This window comes from Carassius auratus, chromosome 38 (genome assembly GCF_003368295.1).
Source record: "Carassius auratus strain Wakin chromosome 38, ASM336829v1, whole genome shotgun sequence".
In the NCBI taxonomy this organism is placed as follows: domain Eukaryota; kingdom Metazoa; phylum Chordata; class Actinopteri; order Cypriniformes; family Cyprinidae; genus Carassius; species Carassius auratus.
In genome coordinates this window covers 6,372,168-6,399,960 of record NC_039280.1, presented here as the reverse complement: position 1 = coordinate 6,399,960, position 27,793 = coordinate 6,372,168, and the positions used below count along the sequence as shown (strand labels likewise).

The 27,793-nt window shown below is 38.1% G+C and overlaps 2 protein-coding genes across 3 annotated transcripts; both read left to right on the top strand.

The window, feature by feature from the left end:
• The first annotated feature begins 304 nt into the window (after positions 1–304).
• On the top strand, positions 305–8,070 carry pygl (phosphorylase, glycogen, liver). Its single transcript, XM_026223676.1, has 20 exons — positions 305–591; positions 1,075–1,176; positions 1,250–1,328; positions 1,430–1,533; positions 2,351–2,485; positions 2,570–2,681; positions 3,020–3,102; positions 3,316–3,453; positions 3,591–3,683; positions 3,850–3,996; positions 4,567–4,730; positions 4,815–4,929; positions 5,015–5,116; positions 5,279–5,426; positions 5,595–5,653; positions 5,795–5,936; positions 6,023–6,230; positions 6,361–6,495; positions 6,569–6,635; positions 7,111–8,070. The coding sequence occupies exons 1-20, from the start codon at positions 349–351 to the stop codon at positions 7,297–7,299; spliced, it is 2,565 nt and encodes an 854-aa protein (XP_026079461.1). The 5' UTR covers positions 305–348; the 3' UTR covers positions 7,300–8,070.
• Positions 8,071–8,207: 137 nt separating this feature from the next.
• On the top strand, positions 8,208–27,363 carry nin (ninein (GSK3B interacting protein)). Of its 2 annotated transcripts, XM_026223674.1 has the most exons (27): positions 8,208–8,448; positions 10,483–10,674; positions 10,942–11,029; positions 12,525–12,697; positions 14,000–14,045; positions 14,119–14,291; positions 14,382–14,525; positions 14,614–14,772; positions 14,852–14,988; positions 15,865–16,005; positions 16,334–16,508; positions 16,682–16,792; positions 17,115–17,204; positions 17,297–17,423; positions 17,515–17,606; positions 17,927–19,005; positions 19,731–21,875; positions 22,266–22,364; positions 22,446–22,497; positions 22,675–22,812; positions 22,932–23,009; positions 23,399–23,545; positions 23,667–23,834; positions 23,917–24,042; positions 24,286–24,381; positions 25,892–26,005; positions 26,116–27,363. In XM_026223674.1, the coding sequence occupies exons 2-27, from the start codon at positions 10,492–10,494 to the stop codon at positions 26,329–26,331; spliced, it is 6,297 nt and encodes a 2,098-aa protein (XP_026079459.1). In that variant the 5' UTR covers positions 8,208–8,448; positions 10,483–10,491; the 3' UTR covers positions 26,332–27,363. The 2 variants fall into 2 exon arrangements, with proteins under 2 accessions (XP_026079459.1, XP_026079460.1); XM_026223675.1 differs by lacking the exons at positions 25,892–26,005; positions 26,116–27,363 and adding an exon at positions 24,789–25,477.
• Positions 27,364–27,793: the final 430 nt, after the last annotated feature.

Sequence of the window (27,793 nt, the reverse complement as noted above, 5' to 3'; positions counted from 1 at the left end):
ACAATATTAAGAAGCAATAATAATTTAACTATTAGGGTACATTTTTCAAAAATCTTAGGTCTAAGAGCCATTTTTAACTGAAGGTCTACAAAAATATCAAAATTAATTTTAATTTAAAACTGAAACCGTGTTCATCATAGAAGATGTGTATTCAGGTGACTGTGTTAGCTGCATTATTATGTATTTTAATGTCAAGTCATTGATTCATATACTATATTTTTAACATGGTTCATGGAGTGAGAGAGAGAGAGAGAGAGAGAGACTTTCTGCTCCTCCCTCGGTGCCTGGTATAAAAGTATGAAGCTCGTGACCCCGGTTGCTCGCTCGGTGTATCCAGTGGTCTTCAGGATGGCGACTCCTCTAACGGACCAGGAGAAGCGCAAGCAGATCAGCATCAGAGGGATCGTCGGTGTGGAGAATGTGGCAGAGCTGAAGAAGGGCTTTAACCGGCACCTGCACTTCACGCTGGTCAAAGACAGGAACGTCGCGACGCCGCGCGATTATTATTTCGCGCTCGCGCACACGGTGCGTGATCACCTGGTGGGCCGCTGGATCCGTACACAGCAGTTCTATTATGAGGCCGACCCAAAAGTGAGTCATGAAAAAAAAAAATTAATAAGACGTCACGTGGTAACTTTTGTTTGAAACGTTTTGCCAGAGCAAAAATTTAATTATCGAAATGAAATTAGATATTTTCCCGTAGACACATGTTGACATGACATTTTTTATTCACTTTTAATTATTATGAGATTAGTTGGTTAGGTTAATTAAGTCAGGTGCTTTGAAATACAAGTTTTGTGGATCCAAATAATGTATTTGTTCCAGTTGTTTGCCAGGCTTCAGACTGTCATGTAGGCAACTTATTGTGATTTATAGTCCTGTAAAAGTTATGAAAATTCATAAAAAAATTGTAGTTATGCACAGTTTAAGTATCACTATATATATAGTTATATATATTTTTTTTGTTTGTTTGTTTTTTTTGATTGAAAATAATTTGGCATAATTTGCATCCAATGTACAGTCCAAGAAGGCTCTGTTTGATCTAGAAATTGTTTATATTTCTGTGTGCTTCAGCGTGTATATTACCTTTCACTGGAGTTCTACATGGGTAGGGCGCTCCAGAACACCATGATTAATCTGGGTCTGCAGAACGCCTGTGATGAGGCTATCTACCAGGTGAGAGAGGACTAAACACTTGCCTAACCATCTGTGCGTCTGGCTTTCTTTAAATCTCCCTTTTTCCTTTTAGATTGGTTTGGATATGGAGGATCTGGAAGAGATGGAAGAAGATGCTGGATTAGGGAACGGAGGGCTGGGAAGATTAGCTGGTCTCTCTTTCTCTCTTTTTCTCTGTCACACATACACTATACAAATAATTTACCATATTAATATAAATGAGCAATATTTAATGTGTGTACGCGATCCACAGCTTGTTTTCTCGACTCCATGGCGACTCTGGGTCTGGCTGCTTATGGATATGGGATCCGATATGAGTATGGAATCTTCAACCAGAAAATCAAAGATGGATGGCAGGTGAATTTCACCCAGAATTACTTAATTCATTTTTCAAAAAAGTTATAATTTACAAGCTTCTGATGTCATAATACAGGTCATTATAGTAGTTCTGACTGACCCACATAACAAAAATATATTTCAGAATACAAAAAATGGCTAAATTTATCTATAATATAATTTGTTATATAAATATATTAGATATATATGTACAGTATTATCTATCTATCTATATATATATATATATATATTAGATACATTTTAGTTACTTATACTTTCTCATACATTTTTGTATGTTTTCAGATATTTTTAAATATATTTCAGAGTACAAAAGTGTCAAAATATATTACTAATATAGATTTAAAAATCTACTTAAATTAATATATTTTTCAGTAGGTTTTAGTTTCTTATAATTCATATATATTTTCAATCCACTTAGGCTAAATTTATCTTTGAAAACATATATATTTTGCATTTCCACAAAATTCTGGTTACTTAGCAGTTTGCGATACTTTGTAGGACAGTGTCTGCATAAAAATCAATGTAAATGGGCCAGGAGTCCACTGTATTTGTGGTCACTGGCCTTCTGCATGTGAGCTTGTCACAGAGCTGATAATACTGCACCAATAGGGATCTCGTGCCAGCAGTAGTACGTTGATAAGAAACTCGATTTATTTGCAGAAGGACAGTGATAATGGTATGTTTGTGCAATGAATATGCTTATTTTAAAAAATACACACACTTGAACTTTAACCTGCCCTAGATTTGAGTACTATGTCCCCCAGTGCAGACTGGCACTGGTGTCCTCTTTCATCATCTCTGTATCATTTTCTGTTAGGTTGAGGAAGCGGATGATTGGTTGAGGTACGGTAACCCCTGGGAGAAAGCCCGTCCTGAGTTCATGCTGCCTGTGCATTTCTACGGACGTGTGGACGAAGAGGATGGGAAGGAGCCAAAATGGGTTGACACACAGGTATCAACACTATTACATGAATAAACACACACTTTAAGGATAGCAGTAACCTGGCCAGGTTTGTGATGCATGTTAATGGTATAGGTGGTCCTTGCCATGCCCTATGACACACCAATCCCTGGATACATGAACAACACAGTGAACACTATGCGCTTGTGGTCTGCACGTGCACCCAACGACTTCAACCTGCGAGACTGTGAGTCATTCACACAACAGAATACCAACCCATATTAACTGCAGACATTTATACAAGACAAACATTATCAAAGTATATTTTTACTACAGTCAACTTGAAAATTAAGTGAAAATTTACCCCATTTCCTGGTCTTTTTGTGAATTATTCGTCAGTGCATATTATTTATTTACATTAAGTCATTTCGCAGGCAAAAGAAACACCATTTGTCTTAATTTTTCTTTATTTTAATTTTAGTAGCCCTGGCATTTACAATTTCGTCAGACACCTGAAATCAGTGCCACTGGAATTTATATGTAATAATTCAATGACGGATGTTTTTTTTTGTTTTGTTTTCACAGTTAATGTTGGTGATTATATTCAGGCAGTTTTGGACCGTAACTTAGCAGAAAACATCTCCCGTGTACTCTATCCAAATGACAATGTAAGTTTTTTTCACCCTGTGCTCGGGCAGATTTGCTTTTCTGCATGTTAACTGCATTAATCTGTATAAATTTTTATGTGCAGAAAATTAGGTTTCAATTATCCAGTGTAGGTACATCAAATGGTTAATCTCCCATCTAATTTCAGATTAGCTTTTAGCCCAAACACACTCATTTGTAGTTTTTTTGGACAATGCAATTTGTGGGTGTTGTAGTTCTTTGAAGGAAAGGAGCTGCGGTTGAAGCAGGAATATTTTGTGGTGGCAGCGACTTTACAAGATGTGATTCGGCGCTTTAAGACCTCAAAGAGGAGCTGCTCTGGACCAATGTCATTTGATAGCTTTCCTGATAAGGTCTGTTTTCACTATACACATTCACACTAAACATCTCACTTGACCTGAAACAAGCATTCCACACTGTAATTCTGCAGGCACTTACCACCCACGCTAGTCTAGTAATGTACTTGTGATTGTGCCTGTGTGTTTGTCAGGTGGCCATCCAGTTGAATGATACTCATCCTGCTATGGCCATCCCTGAACTGATGAGGATATTTGTGGACATTGAGAAACTAGACTGGGACACAGTAAGATTTATGATTAATTCATGATACACAAATTTTAATAGTTTTGATTGTAGTTAACTAAAGCCATACTAGTTAGGGTCGATATTTTGTTTTGTACATTCGTCTTATGTTGATTTTGTCAAGGCAGTATGGTTACTGAAATGAGTTCTTCTGTGTGAGTATCTAGGCCTGGAATATCACTAAACAAACGTTTGCTTACACCAACCACACGGTTCTGCCTGAAGCTCTGGAGCGTTGGCCAGTGGAACTGATGGAGAAACTTTTACCCCGACACCTGCAGATCATATACAAGATCAACCAAATACACCTGGATGTGAGTACATTTACACCCAGACTCAGGAAAACAGTATGTACTTTATTATACTGTATATGAGTAGTGCTGTCAAACGATTAATCGCGATTAATCACTTCCGAAATAAACGTTTTTTTTACATAATATGTCTATGTGTATGTACTATGCATATTAATTATGTATAATATAAACACACACACATGCATGTATATATTTGAGAAAAAAATATTATTTATAATATAATTTATATGAATATAAATAAATACATGTAAGTATTTTCGAAATATATACTGTAAATGTGTGTGTATTTATATATGCATAGTAAATATACACAGTACACACACATATTTATTATGTACACAAAAACTTTTAGTTCGGATGCGTTTAATCGCGATTAGCCATTTTTCAGTTGAAGACTTCAAACAGAGGATTTATCAGTTTAAATTTGTCCATTTATTTATTTATTTTGTAATTTAGCAGAGTCTTTTATCCAAAGCGACTTACAAATGATGAAAATTTAGAGCAGACACCAAATTAATGTTTTTGTATGTATATGTGTGTATTTGCATGTGTGTGTGTGTGTGTGTGTAGCATATAGCATCTCTGTTTCCAGATGATATGGATCGAATCCGCACGATGTCTCTGATCGAGGAGGAAGGGGGAAAGAGAGTAAACATGGCTCATCTCTGCATTGTGGGCTCACACAAAGTCAATGGAGTTGCACAGATTCACTCCGACATCATCAAAAGAGACGTGTAGGCCTCTCTATCTCACATACATACAATCCTGCATCCCCCTGTCTATTATTTTCAAAGTTAAGTTTAAATTTGATCATTTAGATTCCGAGACTTTAGTGAGCTGGAACCAGAGAAATTTCAGAATAAAACAAACGGCATCACACCGCGGCGCTGGCTGCTCCTCTGCAACCCAGGACTCGCTGATCTGATCGCAGAGGTCCAACACGCACGTTTTTCTCTTGTTTTTTTAACAAATTTTCCCAGGTGATGTTTTTATATGTTTCGTTTGTGTGTGTTTGCAGGCTATCGGCGAAGAGTATGTGAAAGATATGACTCAGCTGCAGAAGCTGAATGATCTGGTTGACGACGATGCTTTCATCCGAGATATAGCCAAAGTCAAACAGGTTTCATATTAACTTTGTAGATCTTGTTAATCTAGTAGTAAATTTATTCTTTTTTTCCTCCTCTTTATATAATTTTTTAGTACTTTTGAGGTGTTCTGTGGACATTTCTGACTCAAAATTAGTCAAAAGATTTGTTAATTTGAATTTTTATTTTGTGTGTAGGATAACAAGCTGAAGTTTGCGCAATATTTAGAGAAAGTGTACAAGATGGACATAAATCCCGCATCCATGTTTGATGTCCATGTGAAAAGAATCCATGAATACAAACGACAGCTGCTCAACTGCCTTCACGTCATCACCATGTACAACCGTATGTACAGAAAACAAGCACACACTGGCACATGTTGAATAAGCTGTCATTTTTATATGTTTTTCAAAACACTTTTATCTATGTAGAGACTCCTTTAAAAAATCAAGTCTTTTTCTGTGCAACACAAAATAAGATACTGAAGAATGTTCCAACTTTTTTCACACACAGGCATCAAAAGGAGCCCCATTAAACCGTTCGTCCCACGGACTGTGATTATCGGTGGAAAGGTGAAACAAGAAATCTTTTTCTTGCATTGTAAATGCCTGTACTGCAACTTTCGATCAATTCAATGCATTCCTACTGAACAAAAGTATTGATAAAATGATTACTAACCTCAACCTTTGAATCTTACTGTATGCTTTATGCAGGCTGCTCCTGGATATCACATGGCAAAGATGATCATTAAGTTGATCACGTCCGTCGCTGATGTGGTGAATAACGATCCTGTGATCGGCCGTAAACTGAAGGTCATTTACCTGGAGAACTACAGGGTGTCACTTGCAGAAAAAGGTGACATACACACTCACAACTAATAGACATTGAAACTGTTTGCATATTGATGGATGGATTTATGATTATCTGTGTTGCATGTGCAGTGATTCCAGCTACAGACCTGTCAGAGCAGATCTCCACTGCAGGTACAGAGGCTTCCGGAACGGGAAACATGAAGTTTATGCTGAACGGCGCGCTGACCATTGGCACTATGGATGGTGCCAACGTGGAGATGGCAGAAGAAGCCGGAGAAGAAAACCTCTTCATCTTTGGCATGAGGGTGGAAGATGTGGCAAAGATGGATAAAGAAGGGTAAGGAGTGAGACGAAGATTAAATACATGGAAAAGGATCTTTGAAGACATTAACCATTCTTTTGTGTGTGTGTGTGTGTGTGTGTGTGTGTGTGTGTGTGTGTGTGTGTGTGTGTGTGTGTGTGTGCAGCTATGATGCATTAGAATATTACGAGAGTCTTCCGGAGCTGAAACAAGCCATAAATCAGATCAAGAGTGGCTATTTTTTACCGAAACAGCCTGAGATGTTCAATGACATCATCAACATGCTGTTCCATCATGATCGGTAAAACACTCACACTTTTCTTTCTCAAATCCTTACCTTACAATCTCTCACGCTCTCTAAAACTGTCCCCCAGGTTTAAGGTTTTCGCAGACTATGAGTCTTACGTCGAGTGTCAAGAGAGAGTCAGCGATCTGTATAAGGTGACACATTTTGCCTAATAAACACGTCAGAGATTCAGATTATTGCTCAACGTTCTCCTTCATCCTGCTTCATGTAGAATTAAAACCTTTGCCGAACTTTTCTTCAACCAGAGATTCGGGCCACATCGAACTGGCCAGGTCACGTGATTTTACCAAACAAGACTTTGTAAAAAATGTTGTTGTTGTTGTTTTTATGGTTTTATAATGTAGGTTCAGTTCTTATGCATTTAAGTTAATGTAATAAACATGCATGTATAATAAAATTCAGACAGTGTTAACTATTCTGTCAACACAAAAGTTGAAATTTAAGAATCTTATGATTTAAGAAGATGTGAGACTTAAGAATGATTATGCAATTCTTTTCTGTATACTGTAGCAAATGTTCAAAGTGACCAAGACTGTCAAGCTCCAAAAAATTACAAAGAGACCCTGAAAGTGCAATTAATATAGTCCATAATTTCTCTGTTTTGGACAGGATCAGAGAGAGTGGACTCGGGTGGTAATTAAGAACATTGCAGCATCTGGAAAGTTCTCCAGTGACCGTAGCATTAAAGAGTACGCCACTGAGATCTGGGGAGTGGAGCCCACTGACCTGAAGATTCCTCCACCCAGTGAACCCCGCGAAGCTCTGGAGGAGACCGCTCGCGCCCTGCGCAAGAACTGAACACATCAGCACAGAGTCTCGGGATCATGAGAAGACTTGTTACAGTCATTAATAGAACTACATAACTTAGAATGAATTCAACTTTAGGTTTTTCTTTCAATTTTTCTAGAGGAGTGCTTTGTACAAGCAAAAAGTTCAAATAAACCTCATATTTTAATTCAGCATGAGTTCAACATTGAGTCATTTTAATTCATATAGTACTAGCAAATATAATGATTTTATGAAATATGTAATAAAAAAGAAGAGTGGATGACGAGAGGCAGAGGACAAAGAGTTTCATTGGTCAACGTATTGACATTCTGCACTTATATGGTACAAAAGAAAATGAAATGGTTTTACCAGAGCAAGGGCTTGTGACACCAAAGTTGTGGGTTCAATTCCAAAGAAACACAATGCTAAACAAAACATGCACTCAAAATACACTGTAAGTATCTAGTAATTAAATGAATGTAAATTGTTCAACAGTTTGTGATCAGGAGATTTTTAGTTTTATTTTAAAGAAAATGTTTTTATTCCGCAGGGAATTAATTGATTAAGTCTACTGTCAATTATATCAGTTAAATTAATTACTTGCTACATTGCTACAAAAAATATATATTTAGAAAAAAACAGTTGAGAGATTATGAGATAATTCATGAGAGAATCCTGAAAAAGCGTCAAAGTTTACACAAAAATAAGACAAAAATAGCAAAGTCAATCATTTTCAGCTGTGAGAATCAAAAATTGTATTTGATCTTTACTGTCACAAAAACAAATGTCATTTGGAATATATTACAACAGAAAGCATTTATTTAGTTTTGTCCTTGTGCAGCTTTGGTGAGCATATAAATGACTTTGGAACTCTTAGCTCAACAGGTGCGTAGTTCCGTCACTGTCCTGCTGGAGTCGCTGTTGCGCGCTGTGCTTCTGCTCGTCTCCTCCTCTTCCTCCTGCAGGGCCTTTCAAAATGTCCCTGACCGCCCCATTATAACAAACAATGTAGCAAACTGACCCGAGCACTCAGCAGAAAGACATCACAGTCACAGCTATAGCAGCGGCATTAGATCCAAACACACAGAGAACGGGTCAGTTTGAGGGCGAGCTCCGGATCAAACTAATGGACTTCTAACCGAATAACGGAGAGACAGCGCGCATCTGTGAAACCGCCGGGTAAGTGTTCAGATGATGGGTTTAACTTTGACTTCATCACACATAAATCACAGTCATCTCACTCATAATATACTACTGTATTCATTCGGAATTAAACTTGAATATGTGTCCTGGTTATGGTTGTTTGTTGTGGCGATTAATTTGTGACTGCAATATTGAAGTAAAGAACTTTATTTTTTTTATCAATACCTTTTACCACAAAACATGTTAGATAAACGAAAAGGAAGCGGCAGTGATGTTAGTATGGGTGTGTGTTTTGCGTGTTTAATGGTGTGTTTGTGTATTTAATGTCGCTGTGTGCATGTGTTTAATTTATTCCAGTTATGCTCAGTTCAAAAATATTTATTTGTAAACGAAAAAGAGCCAATCTGAATAATAAAATATCAAATTAATTATGAATAAAAATTAAATTAATACAAAAATAGAAAAAAATAAAAATGCTTATCCAGTTATTACAAATGAGTTGAAAAGTCAAAGAAATGAATTAGTTAAAAGGTTTCTTTACTCGTTTATAGCTACTTTGGTGTTTTAAAACGTGTCTGATTATTGATGTGATTTAAAATTATTAGGCATATATGGTTGCCCCTGTAAATTTTTTTTAATGGTAAGAACATTTTTCAAAATCAATTTCACTTATTACCTCGTCCAAATATCTGAGTGACTCTGATTCGGTTCTTCCTGGAACTCTCAGACGTCCTTGTAAGGAGCAGATGGACATCAAACCCCTCCCCTTGTGTGTGTGTGTGTGTATGTGTGTGTGCGTGTGCGTGTGTGTGCGCGTGCACCATCCACTGAAGAATAATAAATGGATACACACACTTCTATGCTTGTAAGGCTCTCAAGAGGGGCCAGGGCTCCTCGGGACAAAAGACACCTGCAGCCGAGTGTGTTTGATTGTGTTCATCTCAGATGTTATAACTTGTGTGTCCTGACGCTGGCCTTTCTCATCTGTGCTCTGCTCTGGATTTAGCCCACAGATCTCTTCTCTTCCTGAGCGGAGGGATTGTGTGTGTCAGAAATAGTGCTGCAGGGCTCTCCATTTTTGTGGCTCAAGCTTTGTTCCATCTTGAATCTTATATACTCTTAATAGCAATGAGCACAAATCCCACACTAAAGGATGAGATTAAAGTCTTAAAAGCCATAAAATAATCTTTGATTAGATAATTGGTGGTGTTTGCCTTGAGTAAAAGAAACATAACAATGTATGTTTTATTGGCGATATTTGTACATTTAAAAAAATTAGGAATGTCCCTAATAAACGGATATTTTTTTTTATAACGTTATGGCTGATAATTGACAACTGCTAAATGAAAGTTGCACAAAAATTGTTGTTTATGCTGAAAGTACATTTTGGCATTAACATTATAATGTTTATTTATGAACAGAAGTACACATTTTGAGATTTGTTAAATATGTTTTAATAGTGTTATATTACTAGTGTCTTTTAAAAAACAGTTGGTAATGTAATGTTGTTTAAAGTATAAAAATTAATATAATTTGTATTTATAATAAAATTATCTATTCAAATAATATCTAAAAATGTAAATATAAAAGCCGTAGAAATGTGCATGCATAATTAAACACTGATACATTGAAAAAAAAAAGTACAGATATGTTGCGCATCCCTAATAAACATGTACACTTCTTATTTAAAAATCTGGTACGTCACGTAATAGTAATGGAAATATGCCCATTTCTATCTTTATGCTCCTTATCCAACTGAAAAAGTCATGGAAATCCATTAGTCAACTTTGGGAACGTTGTCCTGCTGTTATGAAAGCTGTAGTCCTTTAATGGCTGACAGCCAATACAGCCTCCTTGGTAAAAGCGAGCGGTGTGTGAGTGTGTCACGCATTTGCACTCAAGCTCGTTGTTGCTCTTGTTCATTTTGTTTGTCACTCACTCTGGTTATTGATGGCTCTTTCTTCATCCTTGTGTGTTGAACTGGAGTATGTTGGAGTTATTGTGAGTGATCTCTCTTCGTAAGCTAGAAGTCAGTGGATGGGATGTGTTACTCTGTCTGTGTCTCTGTAGGAAAGGCTGATGGATGGAGCGAGGGACCAGTATGAGGAACGACTGAAAGAGGTGTTTGAGAGTTTTGATGGCAGTGGTTTGGGCTCTCTGAGTCCGGAAGAACTGACCGATCTCTGCCGGGCCCTTCAGCTGGAGGAGAACACGCTGAACACACTCTTACACACACTGCTGGAGGACCAGATCCCTGCACGGGTGAGACACCACATGTATTTCTTTTAGGGACATTTTCTATTTTTCATTTTATTTGAATGTCTTTTTGTGTGTATTTGTGTGTTCATTTTCATGCCGAGGCATTAAATCCTGTAAATGGTCAGGAGGATATGATCGTGGAAACTTTGTATTTTGTTCAAGACCCCAACCAAACAACCTTTTAGAGCATCTGTAATTAGAAACTGTATAGTCTTGATAGACACTGATGAAAAGAGGAGGGATTCATTTGCCACTGTTTTGATTTTTCAGGTTGATTTTGAACAGTTTAAGGATGCGCTGATCCTTGTGTTATCAAGCACAAACACATGCGATCCAGAAGAATGTCTTGAGCGACCAGGTAACAACCTCACGAGATCTAGACTAGATTTAAACCATATAATGAACGGACACCTTTAAACTTAATTGATCATTTTAGATTATTGGCATCAAGTAACTTTGTTTGCTGGAACCAATATTGTGTAAAAAGAGCAGTTTAAATCCACTGTTGAATGTCTCATTAAATGAATGCACGGAAATTCTGTTCTAAAATATAACCATCTTTGGATACACTGCTGTCTAAATATTGATATTACCATTGAACGACCCTTTTAAAACAATGAATATCTATACATGCTGTGATATCACATAAGTCACCGAAACTTGTAGAAATAAATAGATATTTATTTATTGTATATATCAGTTTAGGTCTAATAATGTTGCTTTGTTTTTACAGCTGTTTATATTTGGTCTGCTTGATTTATGTTTGATTGATTGATTGATATAATACTATAATTGACATCGGCAGGTTGTGATCAAAAGACTCTGCTCAGCATTTAGAAATCATGATGTAATCAGGAATGTATTAAAAACCAGACAGCCTGAGCTGAGGGAGGATGTGAGGTTAAATCTGGATTAAGGAGGATTATTCTGAGAACAGTGATAGTGTAAATGAAGTCTATTCTATCTTAAAACAAGCTCTTCTCTAATTATGACATCTCACACTTCATGATAATAGCCGGGGCATTGCTATGCAGTTGCTTCAAGTGTTTGCCTAATTATAAGCAATAGAAATAGTGACACTTGCCTTAGCAAACATTATTTCTTCATGATTCATTTCTGCTTAACACTTGGTAGACAGTATTTATACACACAGTGTATGTGTTACCCTGGGCCTCAAACAAAACTTGGCTTTCATTGTTCATTCATGCGGTCAGTTCATACAGGTTTCTAAGGTGAACGATAAACAAACGGTTCAGAGATTTTGTTTCTAAAAACGTCCTGTGCTCTTAACAAAATATGCCACTGGCTTGACTGTCGCTAATTTATGATGATCTGGTAATGAAATCTGCATGGTATACTTTCTGGTATAGTTTGTCTAAACTCTATGCTGCCCATAAACACTACTCTTCAAACGTTTGATGTCAGTAAGATTAAAAAATATATATGCTTAAAAACAGAAAAGATGCATTAAATTGATAAAATGTGACAGCAAATATATTCATGATACAAAAAAATAATATTTAAAACAAATGCTGTTCTATTGGATTTTAATTTGTCAGCGTATCCAGAGTTTTCACAAATATATTAAGCAGCAAAACTGTTTTAAACGTTGTAATAAGAAGAACTGTTTCTTTAGCACTTAATCAGGATATTAGAATGGATATTTTCGGTGTCTTGAATTATTTAAGAAGTTATTTTATTAACAGATATTTTATCATTAGACATACCTTGAGGGAAAATTTGTGAAAGAGTAGCAAGTATTTTGAAAGTGTTGAGCTCTTGTTAGATGTTACTGTAGAGGAACGTATTTATTATTGTATAAATATTGTAAGAGTTATTTATCTCTCCCCTAGATTCCCCAGAAGTCCAGCCACGCTTCGTAAAGGGCAGTAAGCGCTACGGCCGCCGCTCTGCTCCGGAGTCCAGTCACACACACACTGATTCACACACACAGCCTGAAGATGAGGAGGAGAAGGATGAAGATGCTCAAGAGAGCGATGACAGGACTGTACCCAGGAAACGTGAGGTAACACGCTCACATGAAAAACAGTGAAGCGTAAAGGTTGAGCCACATTCTTCTCGTTTGGAATCATTCATATCTGAATACACAGATAAAGCTGAAGGTTAAAGTTGCGATTTTCCTTCAGAAACAATCCAAATTATTCAGCCGCAGCTCACTCCAAAACACACAGTCTGTGTGTGTGTGTGTGTGTGTGTGTGTGTGTCTTTGCCCTCTGCTCTGACAGAAGTTAATGAGGACTCTTAGAAGAGACACCCCAATTTAAAGCAAAATAACAAGCAGTGACGTCTCGCATTGAAATTGTTTTATCGAATCCTTGCCGGCTTGTGTTCGTGAGCTTTTGTGTGTGACTCTAGCCACGCTTTCCAGCAGGTGCACATTAATACACACTGCTGCGCAGAGCTCTCTCTGATAGTCTGGTGTGTGAACAATCCTCCGGTTCTTCAACAGCAGATGTGTTTCTACTGATGAACAATGACCCTTCCCCACCCCCTGAATTCCATTGCACGTATTCTCCATCTGCTCCCTGCACCCCCAGAAATTCACTCTGTCCACATCTGAACACACACACACACACACACAATGATCTTGACCAAACAATAGGGAAGTAGTTGACTGAGTGGCTTTTTAGTTTCAACCTGTGGTTAGTTTTGCATAATTAGTATTTTAAAATATATTTTTATTTTTAAATTTTAATTTGTTTAGTATTTATTATTACGGTGTATTAAAAAATATATATTTTTTTAAATGTTTAAGTCATTTATGCTTACCAAGGCTACATTTATTTGATCAAAAGTACAGTAAAAACAGTAATTCTATGAAATGTTCAATTGAAAATAAAGACTTTTCTGTTTAAATATATTTTAAATGTATTTTGGCAAATTAGTAACATGATCCTTCATAAATCGCTCTAATATGCTGATACAAAATCAAACATTTCTCATGGTTATTAATATTGAAAACAGTTATGCTGCTTACTATTTTTAATAAGTGTGCTGCATTTTTTACAAAACAACGTTAAGCATTTTTAGTTTTTGCAAATAGCAATTTTTTGAATGTTGTTAGTGTCACTTGTCATCAATTGAATGCATCCTTTATGAAAAGCTTCAGTGTCTTTAAAAATAAATAAAAGATAATGAAATCTTACCCCAAATCTCTGAACCATGGATTATGTTATAAAATATAGGCATTTGTTTTGATGTTAGTTAATTGACAGTTAATTGCTTTGTTTTATTGTTGCTCGGTAGTGCCCCGTCTGGGGGTGTGATTATCAGTGTTTTTCATCTGTGCATTTTATTTATTTTACAGCGCTGGAATACTGACATAAGCATTTCTGAAGAGTTTGAAGCAGAAGGTGACTTTAAATAATCGTTAAACAAAAAAAAAAATCTTCCTTATGCAAGACATTTACACTGGATTGTGTGCAGGTCAGCTACACCTCTGGAACCCAGATGAACCCAGCACACCAGGTGCCAATGCATTGCCACTCTGTGACATGGAGGAGCGTTTGCATTATGCTTGCCATCAGCTCTCTCTACCTATAAACGGCACGGCCACACTGCAACAGCTACACACACTCTGCCAGCACATAGGCATTGAGGTATTTTCCACGATCACAACCTGAGATCCATTTAGTGGTTAAGTAATTCATATTAACACGTAGTTCCTGTGTGTGTTTGAACGTCCACAGGTGGGAGAGGATCTGTTGCAATGTGGTGATGAAAACGCAATAGATGTGCAGGACTTCATCTCATGCATAATAAACCCCAGCAAACCACCCACACCGTCAGCATCTACACCCTACAGACAATTAAAGAGACTCCATTCCACTCAGGTAAGTACACAGTAATAGACTGTATGTGCAAAACATGCCTAAATATAAGTGTTAAACCTCTTTTCACCATCTTTCTCTTTCTTCCAAGTTTGATGAGTCGGGTCGAAGGATCTCATGTGCTTCGAGCAGCACAATCTGTCTGCAGGTGTTTTCAGATTTGGATGATGGATCGGGATATGCTCCTGCGGAAACTCTGCTTTACAGGTGGATGGAAGAGGGAGTGGATAATAGCTCGGAGATCTTACAGGTGACACACTGACTACACAACTCTGCATTGCATCTAGGATATTTGTAATAAGCTTTTATATGTGTGTGTCTGTCTGCAGGCTCTGGATTTTAATCTGGAAGGTAAAGTGAATCTGTCTGAGCTCACCGTTGCGCTAGAGAATGAGCTGCTGAGCACTAAGAACTCAATCCACCAGGCGGCGCTAGTGAGCTTTAAGGCAGAGATCAGACATCTGCTGTGAGTCCATGTATTTGAACTAGATCATCACACTAGATCACTTCAGTTTGCAATTCACAAACTCCATCTCATTTAGTGGTTCTCATCCAAGGGACCTTAACACAGTTTCAAGAGGGGTACAAGATAGCAAAAAATGACTTAAAATAAGAGAAACTATGTTTCTAAATAAGTTAATACAGCTAAAAAACAAGATGTTAACTGACATTATATTTTGTATTTTAATTTGTTACCTCAACAACACATTTCTATTCAAATTTTACATAATATGACAAAAGCATATTTTGTTGAATTGTAATTTTCATGATGCTGCTAGAAAACGCTTTTATTCAGAAACATGCTTGCATGGAATATTTGAAAATGTACCACCTGAATGTATTTTTTAGATTTTCTATCTTATGTTAAGTTGAAATGTTTTATATAATGTACATTGCATGGATGATACTGAACTTTTTTGCCATGTAAATAGCCATGATGCTAACATGGCATAAAAAACTTAATAAACAAACTAACAAACATAATATGACAACAATTTTAAAAATAAATTTTCTTGCTCCAAAAGAGCTTGCTAACCCCATTGCACAATTATTTATTATACATTATATTATGCACACTCTTAATCTACTCTATACCGTATTATTATTATTATATTTCTTCAGATGATTCTAATTTAATATGGGGACTCATTCAAGATCAGGTTGTTGCATTATTTGACTCCCCTCAGCTTGCTATTGTGACTAAGACCTATTGTTTTCTCTTACTCTAAATCACGTCTTGTTATTCTTTAATCCAGGTCCTTATTCAGATTCACTCAAGATCGTTTTAGGACCACAGAGCTCCAGTTTGCTTCTACTGTAATGTCAGTTCTTTGTGTGACAGGGAGTGTGTTGACCTGGAAAGGCGTGAGAAGGAGAGGATTCGCTTTGATCTGGACAAAGCAGAGAAACTGAAATCTCAGCTGGCGTCTGAAGTCGATGACCACCATGCTGCCATTGAGCGCAATAATGAACTCAACCTCCGGTAACCTTTCACCTTCAATCAGCTGTCGCTTTCCCCTCGTTAAACCCAAATTACTTTATACTCCAGAAAGTAAATTCCTTGTCTTAATGTTGTGATTATTTTATTATGATCATTTTACTTTCTTTTATGTAAAGCACTTTGAATTGCCATTGTGTATGAAATGTGCTATATAAATAAGCTTGCCTTTCCTTGCCTACCTGCAGAAATTGCTGCATAAACACAGAAGGCTTGTTCTGTGGACATTAATGGTCTATGCATGTGGGTGTGAGCATGTGTATTCATGTGTCGTGTGCATGTGTGTTTATGTCCATGCATGCAATTTAAACAGGAAGTTGGAGCAGGAATATAAAGAGAGTATGACTGCTCTGAGATCAGAGCTTAGTAAAGAGGTGGAGCTTGTGCAGCAGCAGGCCAGTCAGCATCGAGAAGAGCTTGAACAGGAAATTGGCAAGTTGAGAGAGGATGAAACCTTCCTACGAGAACATCTATCTCTCACCATTAAAGTAATGAGCATTTTCAATTGAATTTGTTAATTTTTGTGTTGTTGTTGTTTTTTGTTTTATCACTGTGAATTGCCTTCTACATACTTGCGTCTCATTCCCATCAGCATGTCATTTTTATTTAATTTGAGTTGTAAAATGTATTTTATATGTTTGTCTTCAATAACTTTATGTAGGAAAATGGTCGTCTGGAGTCTGAGCTTATTGAGACCACAGAGAAACTGGTGGAGGCAGAAAACCAGCTGAACAAAGTGCAAAAAAACCTGGACGGTGTTTTGAAAGAGAAGGTACTGGAATTAGCGTAGACCCAGACATCTGTATTGACATGAGGAGAAACATACAATAACATGATAAAAATGATAAAAGATAGTCTATTTTAAAAATGTGGTGATTTTTTTTTTTTTCAAGACCAGGAAAAGTCATGTCAATTAATTAAAATGTATAACTCTGTAGCCATTTTATATTTATGTATTTATGAATAAGCATTGTTCTAGTTATGCCAAACTCTAAAATATTTTCTGCTTTAGAAATTGTGAATACATACAGTATATTTTTGAAAAACCTTGTCTAGTAAATCATGAAAAAAAAGCAAAATACTTTTGTGTGTAGTTTGGTGATTTGGATCCAGACTGCGCAGAGTTTTATCAGCAGGAGGAGCGTTTGAGAGAGCTGCGCAGGAACTACGAGGAGCAGTGCAGGGTCTGTAGCCTCTCTGTTTCTGTTTTCCTTTTGTTTCAGTCTATTATAATGTGTCACTCAAATTCATATCTATACCTTTATGTGTATTGAAGGAGTTGCAGGATCGTATAGATGAGCTGGAAGCTCAGCTGGAGGAATATCAGACTTCAGGCCACACCCCCTCAACACATCCCGGACTGAGTCTGTCTGATGAACTGGCCGGCAAGAGTCCAGATCCAGGTGACATACTTCTCTGCTCATACTCAATAAACATGGATAAAACTAAAAGTCATCTGTCACTCAGCTGTGCTCTTGTGTGTTGTATTTGTAGGTTCTCAGGAGCGGCAGCCGGTAAACGTGAGTCTAGAGACCGAAATGTTACTGGAACAGCACCGGCGAGAGATAGAAAACATCAGAGCAATGGTGAGACACACACATGCACATACTAAAACTATGAAAAAATGTATAGCTGCTGTTTTTTTTAATTGTATGAAGACAAAGCATATTTGCCTTCAGATGAGTTTGAATTTGACATTTTTTAAATAAAATTTTTAGGTGAACTGTACCTTTAAAAAAAATGAATTTAAGTTAACTATACTTTTAAGATAAACTGAACTGCACCTTTAGGAATTTTCATTTTTATATGAACTGTACCTTTAAGATGAAAGTAAATGCCAAACTATTCTAGATTGTTTAAGGAATAAAAGGTGACTCTTCCTGTTGCTCTCTGATGCCCTCTGTAGGTTTACGAAGAAAAACGCAGTGCAGAGGAAGAGAGGAGTCATCTCTCCCTGCAGCACCAACAGGAGGTGCAGGTTTTGAGGGAGGAGCTGGCAAGAGAACAAGAGAGAGCCAACAGATTGGAGCAGGACATTTCTGCCCTCAAAACTCTCCACCAGCAGGAGCTTCACTCTCTCACGCAGGATGCACAGGATGCCAGAAGCCGTGCACAACAGCTGGAAGCAAAGGTGCAAATTCTGGAGGAAAAACAGACTGCCTATGAGGAGCAGATCAGAGTGCAAGCTGATGAGATGAGTCTGATCAAATCCAAGCACCAGGAGGAGCTGGAGGCCAGTCTGCAGGAGCAGAGAGAGAGACTGCAAGAGGAGAAGAACAAGGAGGAGAAGAGGCTTAAGGAGCAGTGGAAAGAAGAGCAAAAGAGCTATGAGGAGGTGCTAAATGCTCAGCTTGAGGAGATGCAGCGTAGAACAGAACAGGAGTGTGTTGAGCTGGAAAAGAGGCTCCGGGAGGAGTGGGAGTGTGAGAGGCAGGATTTAGAGGAGAACAGTAAGGAGGCATTGCAAGCTGTGCTGGAGGAGAGGGAGCGGAGGCTCAAGGAGGAATGGGAGCGTGAGAGGCAGGAGCTAGAGGAGATCAGTAAGGAGACACTGCAGGCTGTGCTGGAGGAGAAGCTGGAGAGGGAGAGGAGGCTCAGGCAACAGTGGGATGAGGAGCAGGCTTCCTTAGAGAACAAACATCACGCTCTGCTCCTACAGCGTTTGCAGGAGGAAAGGGAACACCTGCGCTCACAGCAGGAGGAGACCGAGAACATTATGAGGGAGCATTGGGGGAGAGAGAGGGCTCAGCTGGAAAAACAGCATGAGGGGGCACTTCAGGCGTGTTTGGAGCAGGAGAGAGAGAGACTGCAAGGAGAGAGAGAGGAGCAGGAGAAGAGGTGGCAGCAGGTGCTTAATGAGGAGCAGAGCCGGATGGTGGAGGCGCACAGGGAGGCCATGCAGGAGCTGAGTGCCAAACACAGCGAGGAGAGAGAAAGACTCAGCAGCCTCTTGGAGAAACTACGCTCCGATATTGCAGAACAGAGGTAAGACACACTGGTTAGAATTACTTGCTTTAAACCTTTGGCATTTTTATGTGAAGTTGAGACTTAATTTAATTCCTTCTGCTATTTTCTTATAAGGTAGGTGCACAGCAATGTGTCTTATTTAGCAGTTAAAATATCTAGAATCCTTGAAACAAGATCAATAAATTACCTGTAAAAGAGAAGAAAAGTTGTTTTCAGAGAATTTACCTTTAATTATATGTTAAGCAAATCTAACTGGACTGGTGGTTTAAATTTTTTGGGGGGGAGGAAATATTTTAACTGACACATTTTAAATGATGAACAAATGAAAACTTTTTACATTTTGAAAGTTTTATTTATAATAAACACATTTAAAATCTTCTATAGGTTTACATTTTTAAAATCTTTTATTGTGTATATATATATATATATATATATATATATATATATATATATATATATACACACACACACACACACACACACACACACACACACACACACACACACACAAGGATTTTTTACAAACATATTTTACTGGGGAAAAATGAATTAAAAACTGTTTTTTTTTTCTTTTTGTTGCATTGTTCTTTAAAATATTTGGGGAATTTGGTCCTGTGTGTCATACTTTTGGATTTAACAACAATTAACTTGCCCTTTTGAAACCTACAAAAACCAGCTATTCTTGTCTCCACTCTGCAGTATAGTTATGTTATAAGCTGTTGATTTTGATTGGCCATGTACAGGAGAGAGCTGGAGAAGCAATTCTCTCAGCGACTTGAAGAAGTGGAAGTTCGCTTCTATGGTGACCAAGAGGCAGTGTCTGAGCGTTTTCAGGTGGATGTACATAAACTCGAGCAACATTACCAAAGTGAGATTGCAGCACTTGCCCAACAGCATGCTGCAGATCGCGCCCACTGGGAGGAGGAGTCAGAGGCAGCCACCAAGGAGGCGGAGCAACAGCGGAAGCTTTTGAGGGAGGCGCTGGACCTTGAGAGGGAGGAGCTCCAAAAGGAGCGTCAAAGCCTTGAAGTTGCACATGCACAAGATATTAAAGCTCTGACAGACAAGAACCTACAGCTTCAGGCCGAGCTGGAGGCTTTTGTCAGTGCTGCTCGAACCAAAGAAATTGAGCTGAGCCGCCAACTCAATGAGCTGCACAACCATGTGCAGGATAGGATGGAGGCCAAAGACCTGCTGCTGGCACAAGCAGAGCACAAAGCCACTGAGCTGGAAGAGATGCTGAAGCAGGCCGTAGATGACTTCATCCAGGAGCGAGCAGAGCTACAAAGGAGTCTGTCTGCTATGGAGGGCAGGCGAGGGGAAGTCATTTCATTTTCTGAGAACATGGAGCTGATAGGAAGACTCCAGGAAGGTGAGGAGCTCCTCTGTCAGGAATTAAAGAATGAGAGAAAGGCTCTGCTTGCAGAAAGAGATTCACTGGCATTGAGAGTGGTGCAGTTGGAGGAAATTGTGTTGCAGTTGACCGGAACCACTGGAGAGCCTTCTGCAGAACTTTCTCAGGAACTTTGCATAGAGTCCACCGTAGAAATCCCTGTAGAACCCAATGGAGATGACCTTGAAGAAACTCATAAAGAATCCACAATAGAGCCCTATGATGAATTCAATGAAGAAACCAGGACAGAATCTAATGATGAAGTCAGTCCAAAGTATGTCATATGTGAGGAGTCTTTTGTAAACCGAGAAGATGAAGAGGAAACAGAAGAAGAAATGGATGAAGTTACTGACCCAGACTTTGGTAATTCACAGCTACACAGATGCCCTGAGGTTGAAGTTACAAATGGTATAACTTTAAACTCTTGTGCTGATGTAGTATCTAACAGTAGTAAGACAGAAATCCCTGATTGTCCTAAAGAAGAGGAGGAGGAGACTAAGGAGAAACTCTGTGATCCTGGAGTGGATGGTTTTGAAGATACACAACTGACTGAAAAGCTGAATGTTAAGAGCAATAGCACAGAGACTCCGAGAGATGACACTTTGAAGATGGCAGAGGAGTATATTTTGAATTGCACAGAAAGCGGAGGTAATTTCTATGCAGAATATGATGATTCCTATAACCAAGAGAGCTTGCAACACCATGAACCTCCAAGCAAAGATGACATCCAGGCTGAATACAATGGCAAACCAGTTGAATCTGAGATTGAAGAAATTCCAGAGGATTGTTTCAGCATTGCAAGTCTTGAAAATGATATCGGGGCTTTTGTAAAGGAAGCTTGTACCCAAACTATAGTTGATCCAGAGAAGGATAAAGTTGCTGATCTGAGAGATGTGTGCATGCAGGAGATCCTGGACCTTCAAGAATCAGTAATAATGTATAGCAAAGCTATAGAATGCACTAGCTCTCAGTTGCAGAGCCCTAAACGGCAGGATTCAGAGAAAGAGAATATCACACCTCAAGTATCAAAGCACTTTAAGCAAATAGCGTCCCCAGTCAAAGATGTGCAACTTGCTGAGCTAAAGGTCTGCTTTGAACAGAGCATCCAAGAGAACTTGCAGCTTATTGACCACAACAAAAAACTAGAGAGTAGAGTCAAGAATCTGGAGGACAAGATGCACATAGTCCAGGACCTCCACAAACAGCTGGTGTCGGTGCTGGAAGAGACCGCACAAGTCCGACTGGAGAATTCCAGACTGAAGGTTCTGGTCCAGGAACTTGATAAGCAGGATAAGATGCTGCAGTGGGACTCTGGCTCTTCTGATACTTCACGTAACTCATTCCACAACTCCCAGCTGAGGGAGAAGATTGCTGCAGTGACAGAGCTTGAATTCTTCTGCGTGGAGTTTGAGAAACAGAACTCGCATCTACGCCAAGCACTTGCTGATCTGCAGGGCAAATCTCTTAGGATCCATGAACAAATGCAAGAGAGGAGGTACCATGTGTTGGTCCTCTGTTTTACTTCTGTAGATCAGTATCCCCATTCTCCTCATCCTGTTTGCTCCCTGCTGCTAATTCAATTCTGCATGAGTGCCTTGTTGTAGACCCTGCCTCTTTACAGCCATAGAGCCCCATTCACCATCATTAATCCCTCACACACACTTAAAACCTTCTTGTGCAGTTATAGTTAAGTTTTGCGACATGATCTGCCTGTGTATTAAACTGTTGCATATCTGTTTTGACCCAACCCTTGTCAAAAATGTCATAAAATTTCCAATTCACTGGAGCATGTTGTAAGTTTAAAAGACTAATGGACTGTTTACTCCAAGCCTAATGCAAGTAGTTTAATACTACCAAGCAGATTTATAATGTACACTGTGTTTAGGAGTGAAGTTTGTCGTCTGGCTAAAGAGAACATTATTCTGAGGCACAAGATCTCGACAGTAAGGGAGGAGGACTTGAGAGAGAACCAGGATGAACTGCAGTAAGAAATAATGCACACTGAGAGTTCTGAACTGTCCCATTTAAGAGCAGGCAAATGATGTGATAAATGTATTTTGTCTAGATTACATCACATCAAGCAAGGAAAGAGATCTGTACAAGCTCTTAGGAGACAGGTAAGATTTAATTCCATTGCCCAGACTTAACTTTAAGTTGCTTGCAGAATTGAGATTCTTTAGAAACTTATGAGGTTGTCATTTTTATATTTAAAAGTATGCATGTGTTAAAATGTTTGGATTTAATGATTTGCATGTGTCCACACACAAACAGACTCTTAATTCACTTTTCTTCAGCTCTCTGAGCCTCACCATCTAGGACAACAGCTAGAAGAGGAGAATTTCTTATTACAGAAGAATGCAGATCATGTACTTCGACATGCACTCCAGGAAGTGATACGTCAACATGACAGCTCAGCCAATGAGAAGAATGGGGTATGGTTTTAAATGTCAGTTTGATAATAATATGCTCAAGAGTTTGAGTGGTACAAACATTCATAATAATGTTCTCTGTGTCTGTCTTGTTTTATGCACACATACACACTCCCTTACAGTTGTGTGATTGGGGGGATTTGGGTTCCAGAACAGAAAAGGAATTGCTTAGATCAGAACTCAATCGGTGCATAGAAAAGGTATAAAAAGCGCACACACACAGCCCACTCTCGCTCTGACCTGACTGTTTGTTTGTTTGTTTGATAGATTTTTTTGTTTTGCTTGGTGGGGGGGGGGGCTCGCTCTGTTTTTGGTTTTTGTTCTCATTTTTGTTTTGTTTGGCTGGGGGGGGGGGGGGGTTCACTCTGTACTTTGTTTTCATTTGGTTTTGTTTGGTTTTTGATCTCATTTGTGTTTGGTTTGGTTGGTTTTTGTTTGTTTTTATTTGCTTTTGTTGGGTTTGGTTTCAGTTGTTTGTTTGGTTTCTTTTGGTTTTGTTCTGTTGTAGTGTCTGTTTGGGGGTTGGTTTTGTTTGTTTGTTTTTTTGCTTTGAGGGACTACTTTGAAAAAATGTCTTGGTTTCCTTTAGGTTAAGACACTGGATTCATCTTTACAGATGGTCACTCAGCAGAATGCTCGTCTTAAATCTGACTTACGCATCATACAGCAAGAGAGAGATGCTCTCAAACAGAAAGTGATTTCTTTGCACAAACAATTGCACACTGCCAATGAGAAGGTGAGTATAGAGGACTTGAGCTTCTGTCATTTGTTAGATGGAGACACTGAAACAACGCTTTATCTACCCCACACCCACTGTAAATATTTATATTCGTTCCTCCTCTCTTCCTCCATATCAGTTGTTGGAGGTTTCCGTTGTGTCTGCTAGTCAGCAACAGGGGAGGCGAATGTGGGCGGAGCTTTCCGGGCTAATGGAGGCGGAGCGTGCCTCACTTACAGAGGAGAACCAGCAATTTAAGAGACAGATAAGTGAAATGAGCTCAGAGCTGCAGTCGTCAAAGGAGCAGGTCAGAGCATGTTTACTAAACACCTCTGGCAGTAATAGGTTGTGGGCGAGTAATTGATGACAAAGTTGATGTTCTTTTTTAGATCAGCCATCTGGAAGCATTAAGTGTGAAACACAGAGGACTTGCAAAAACTGCAGATCAAGAAAATTCAGCCTTGAAACGTGAAATGGAGGCTTTGCAAGCTCAGCTACTGTCGACACGGAACAAGGTTCCTCCTACCTCAATTCCCCAAATTAAACTTTTTAAACCTTTTTTAGTGCTGGTCGAAGTCATGACCTAGCAGTTATTCTTACTCTATTAACCTTAAATTATGTTTAATATTGTAGGAACATGTTTGGTAAGAATAAAATCATGATGTAGAGTTGGCTTGCTAACCTAGTACATTTGGCATCCCTTTCTTCTACACAAACTCATTACCTCATCCTAACACACTGATCTTGTGTTGTTTTAGGCTCAGCTGGCTACAGTCTTGCCTTCGTCTCCTCAACAGTTTCCAGGGGAACAGAGAGGACAGCACCATAGCAATGGTCCAGACTTCAACATGCAGGTAACACATTTGCACCCAAACAATCAGCATCACAGCTGGGACAAGATTTCTCTCGGGGTCAGTGCATACTCTGTAACCGTGAATGCACAGCACTCTCTGGGGTATATTTACTGTGCGTCTGGTCCTTTGGTGAATCGGGTTCATTTGGTGTCTCTGTTTGTTTGCACTATTCTGGAAAACAGTCGTCACTTGTTGTATTCACATTCATGATATGGGCAGCACTGGGTCTGTTCTTTCTGTAGAAGCAGTGTTAGAGTTACTCCTATTCTGTTTATGTGAATGGTGTTAAATGACGCTCTTGGTGTGTGTTTATTAAGTGTTTGGGGGTTTGCATCTGCGCAAGTCTGTTCTATCACGTGCGTGGATATAAGACTTGTGTATAGCACTGTGTGTATGTGTTTCTACAGGTGCCAGAGCTGTGATATCCTCTCTAACAGACATAGAGGAATTGCTGCCTTTGAAATCACCTCCCCTTTGAATTCTGACCTTTAGTCTGTGTGGTCAAATCACTGAACCCTTCCTGCCAGATTTGGTTGTACTTGTTTGAGTTGTTGGGATCAATGTAGTTTTGCAGCTGTAGTGACCTGAATCTGCCACAAGGTGGCATCATGTTGCAAAGACAATGTACTGTGAGCGGTTTCCTCTTTGGTCCAGATGCTGCTACACATGGAGTAAAATAGGATTTTGACATTTAATTCCATTAAAGGCAGTAGAATCTATGATCAGGAATTAATTTTAAGATCTTAAGGCTTTTAAATAAGCAGTATTGTTTTTTTTGTTTTGTTTAGTTTTTTTTGTACTGTTATGACATCACCATTTTAATGTGTGATACCACACTTCAGCTGTAATGAATGATTGTTCTGAGAAAAATCCATATTTTTTACATTTTAATTTAATTTTGTATTTTTATTTATTAAAGCCTCAATCCATAACTTTATCTACCTCTACATGTTTTACTGGACATTTTGCATCACTGATTTATAATTAATGAATGGTGTTTATTTATTGATTTATTTTATTAGTTATATAGTTATTATGCTTTTGGATGTTTTACTTGGTTTAAATGTGATATGTCCCTTATTGATGTGAATTTGTTTTATATATATATATATATTCTGAGTCCAGATAAACTATTGACTGAAATATTTTGTGTAGTGTATTTAATTGAGTTTAATAAAATAAAAAAGAGTTTACTCTTGATTGTTTGTGATTTATTTACATGTCCCTTTGTACACTATATATATAGTTTTTATACATTTATTTCCATTGCTTTTATATAATCTATTTTAGGTTGATGGTTTGTTTGTTTTGCTCCTATATCATTCATCTATTTTAGAATTTTTATTTTTTTTAGGTTTGTAAAGAAGGGAAGGTACAGAAACCACACAAAGTGAATTACATTATTCTAAGAGCAGTTAACTAAGTGAACATAACTTAGGCTGTGGATTTCTAGCGGACCAATTGACCTTAATCAGTCATGACCTCTGACCTTGATCTGTATCTCCAACAGGATCAGCGGGAGGTTGCACTGTTACAGATGGAAGAGAGAATGAGAGAAGTGGAGATCATGCTCAGAAACCTCAAACTGCTGCTACAGGAGAAAGTATCTCAGCTGAAAGAGCAGGTACAAGAATACACACACGTCCTCCCCTGCCCTTTAACACATTCTTGATTATGCATTTTACTCAAAATCAGACTTCCAGCATAACCGTTCTGTTCTCTTTGCTTCTGTAGTTGATCAGGAACAGTGAATCGGATGTGCTGATCAAAGACCTCTACGTGGAGAATGCTCAACTGCTCAAAGCCCTGGAGAAGACTGAACAGCGTCAGAAAGTAGCAGAAAAGAAAAACTTCCTCCTGGAGGAGAAAATTTCCAGCCTCAACAAGATTGTCCGTGACCTCGGCCCTTCCCCACTGGCTCCTGCGCCCTACCACTTCACACGCTCCTGATTTTAAACTGTATTACACATGATTTTACTCAAACAAGCCATTCCAGCATTATTTTTCCTCTGAGAAGCACGTTTGAGCTGCTCTTTATATGTCAATCTCCAATAAGGACAAGAAATAGAAGTAGTCCATATGACTTGTGCACTATATTCTCTGAAGCCATACTAAAGCTTTGCATATTGAACAGATGGAAATAATTTTTATTGACTAAAGATCTTCCCTTCTGCCATAGATCCCAAATCTCCTTTCCATTCATCTGATTTCTAGATTAAACTTTCCTTTAAGTTATTGTTTTTATTTATTACTTTAAAAAAAAAATTATTTTATAGCGGTTTTATTTATTTTGGATTAAGCCATACTGTCATATTACTAGTGTATCTGGTGTTTACACACACACACACACACAAACACACGCAGCCACCTATCATTACATAGCTGTTTTGAAATGCAAACAAAGTCAGTGATTCCCTGCATCTCAGAGAAGGAAATTAAAGGGCAAATGCCACAGTGTTTATTCACTGTTTATTTCTGTTTGTTAAAGTGCATTTTATGTCTTCGGGATTGTTTAGTTAATATAAATCTTTTCACTTGAGAATGTGCACCACAAAACATCCCATAATGTTACTTTAGTTGCAGCAGGAATTTGTGCTTTATTTTGTGTACCTGTTTTTAATTTATGACCTGTAATCATGTATTATGAGCACTGTGGATATGAATAATAGGGAGTCTATTAAAATATTTATGTGGAGTAGAAGAAACTCAGAGCTCGGAGACGTCAGCCTCGTGGTGACCACTGTATAATTTGTGTGTGGAGAGCAAAATTGCTGGTTATGATGTTTCAGGCGTCTCTCAGCGAGTTTACAAATTGTTATGCTTTGGGGGAAAAATGCACAGAGAATTACAGGCATTTAAATATTTTGAAATTGCTTTGAAATTAGTTTTTCTTCTGTTTTTAGTATTGTAAAACAGCCTTAGGTGAAGTATAAGATGTGTTACTGATATTTTTTATGAAAATAAAGTTAACTTACCCTTTAAGTGTTAATTGTATGACACGGGTCAGATGTAAAAACACAACATTCTTTTTTTTTTGTAAAAAATTAATAAATAATAATTGTTTTAGCAAACCCTAGGTCAGAGTTTTAATTTATATATAATGAGAAAGAGAGATAATAGCTTACCATAGTTTAATTTAATTTATATTAGAATTCATGTATTTTTCTTTTTTTTATTGTCGTTATTTTGCTAATCGCACATAAATAAATACATAATTGCTTATATGAAAATTAGTTTGACCTCCTAAATTTCTGAAGGTGAAGTACCTTCTTTTACTGACATTTGTTGAAAAAGCAACTTTTAAGGGATTGAGGCCCTATTTTATTTTACCCTTTTCGTGTAAGGTACGTCTGTCCTTTATATTGAAACTAATGTGTTGAATGAATCATCACAACTGTCCTGCTAAACCACA